Genomic DNA, 2,213 nt, shown 5'->3' on the forward strand with positions numbered 1-2,213 from the left:
TATTTTTCTCCTCTTATTATCTATATGGGTCAGAGCCACTTGTTATTTACATACTCTGCTTCTGAGATGTCTCATTCATGATCAGTTGGTATTCGTTAGCTGGTCATAAGAGAGAGAAAACCATAGCGTTTACCAAAATATTTATAATTTTATTTTTTTAATTAATTGACTACTTTGTTCAGAGGTTATTAGGTCATTTTATTTTATTTTATTTTTATATTCTCAAGAATTAAAAAAAAGAATGGAATCTTTATCTATATTTATATTAATAAATAATAGATAATAGATACAAGCTGGTATTTTCCAGCCCCCAAAAAAAAAAGAAGATACAAGCTGGCATAACTTATAAGCTTATAATAAGTTGATTTTTTTTTCTTTTTACATATATTCAGGTCGCAAAAGTCTCACTTAGACATCTTAACCTCACTGATTCTTTTAACGAAATCGTCCAAATCGTGGTCCGAGCTTCCTTCGGGCTTCATCGCACTCAAGGCCGCAATACTGATTTCTTTGGCCCGAACCCTCTCCGGCCGTGCACCATTGACCGAGTCCGTCAGAATGCGAGCCAGCTCGACTGCCTCGGGTATATTCATGGTCCCCTCACCGACTCGGATCCCGACACCTAATTGGTCCGCCAACAACTTCGCGTTAGTGAATTGGTCTGCCTTCATCGGCCACGTCAGCATCACCACACCTGCAGTGACTCCTTCGATCGTCGAGTTCCATCCGCAATGAGTTAGGAACGCGCCCACCGCCCGGTGCCGCAATATCAGCAGCTGTGGGGCCCAACCCCTTATAACCAAGCCCCTCCCAACCACACGATCTTCGAAACCGTCAGGTATGGAACTGTAACCCGTTGCTACTTGCCGGCCATCGGGATTCCTCACGCATAGTATGAACCTGACCTTGCTCTGATCCAGCCCAGCAGTCAACTCATCCATCTGCTTACTTGTCAGCATCCCGCGACTCCCGAAGCACACGTAGACTACCGATCCATCCTGACATGAATCGAGCCACGTCATGACCTCGTGGGCCGGAATGGAGCTGGGCCCACCTCGATGGACCACCTGGTCGTCTTGGGTTGGCAACAGCGGGCCCACTGCCCACACCCGGTCATGACCGAGGTCTCTCTTCAAGTACTCAATGTATTCGCCCTCCAGCTCAGCAAACGAGTTGAACACCAGGCCCCAGCTCGCCACGTCAGCAAGCATGCTGTCGCGATGGAATTCCGAGGAAGGGTCCATGACTTCTGCATAGTTCCGGTACGCCTCAGGAATTTGCCATACGGGGTACGATGGGCAGTTCGGTAATTTCGGGAAGGAGATTTCATTCTCTGGCGTATCTCCCAGCTTCGGAAGATCCCGCCACAGCGAGAAATTGATCGAGAGGCCAAAGACGCCGGAAGGCGAAAAGACGACTCGGGGGATGCCGAGCTGTCGGGCTAAGTGGTGGGTCCAACCAAGGAAGAAGTCCGAGACAATGGCGTTCGGCGGGGAGGCATGGGAGCTGAACCAATCCAGGAGGGCCGGCGAGTGAAGATCATGGAGTCCGCGGATAATGGAGACGAGACGGTTGAGAGGGCCAGTGCCGGTGGAGGTTGGAGGTGGAGGCGGGGCAGGGAGGATGAGGGGCTGAAGAGAGGGATGAGGGTGGGCTGCTAGGAGGGGCTGTAGCAAGGGGAGGTTACCAGGGGTGACGAGGATGGTGATTGTGATGCCGGGTCGGGCGAGGAGGCGGTGGGCGAGGTCGAGGATGGGGATGGTGTGGCTGGACCCAGGGAACGGGTACAAGAGGAGGTGGAGGATGCGATCTGGTCCCGCCATTTCTTGTTTTTTCTCCATGGCGAAAAAGCTTTATAGACCCAGGCACGGATATATGGACTATGACGGTCGTGAGGAGAGGAGGATGTGATCTGGTCCCGCCCGTTCTTGTTTTAACTCCGCGTTGGGAAAAGCCATACACACATGTATATGCACAGATAGATATATCTTTTTCTCTTTTTTTTTTTTTTGCTGAATAAGATATATCTTTTCCTCAGTTACTACTTACTACACAAATATATATATCTTATCTATTACGACAAGTTGGAGAATTAAGAAGGAATTTTATTTTGTTGCGTGGTATTAATTTTCTAATTAAGATTAATTTTAGAATCCACGGATAGTGCAAGATACATGTGTGTGTATATATATATATATATTAAAAGCAGAAAC

At 48.0% G+C, this 2,213-nt stretch overlaps 1 protein-coding gene across 1 annotated transcript; it reads right to left on the reverse strand.

The window, feature by feature from the left end:
- Window positions 1-313: 313 nt before the first annotated feature.
- On the reverse strand, window positions 314-1,966 carry LOC116215002 (UDP-glycosyltransferase 89B2-like). The gene has a single exon (XM_031550546.1). The coding sequence runs from the start codon at window positions 1,839-1,841 to the stop codon at window positions 405-407; it is 1,437 nt and encodes a 478-aa protein (XP_031406406.1). The 5' UTR covers window positions 1,842-1,966; the 3' UTR covers window positions 314-404.
- Between the last annotated feature and the right edge of the window lie 247 nt (window positions 1,967-2,213).

The sequence above is a fragment of the Punica granatum genome, chromosome 7 (genome assembly GCF_007655135.1).
Source record: "Punica granatum isolate Tunisia-2019 chromosome 7, ASM765513v2, whole genome shotgun sequence".
Taxonomy (NCBI): domain Eukaryota; kingdom Viridiplantae; phylum Streptophyta; class Magnoliopsida; order Myrtales; family Lythraceae; genus Punica; species Punica granatum.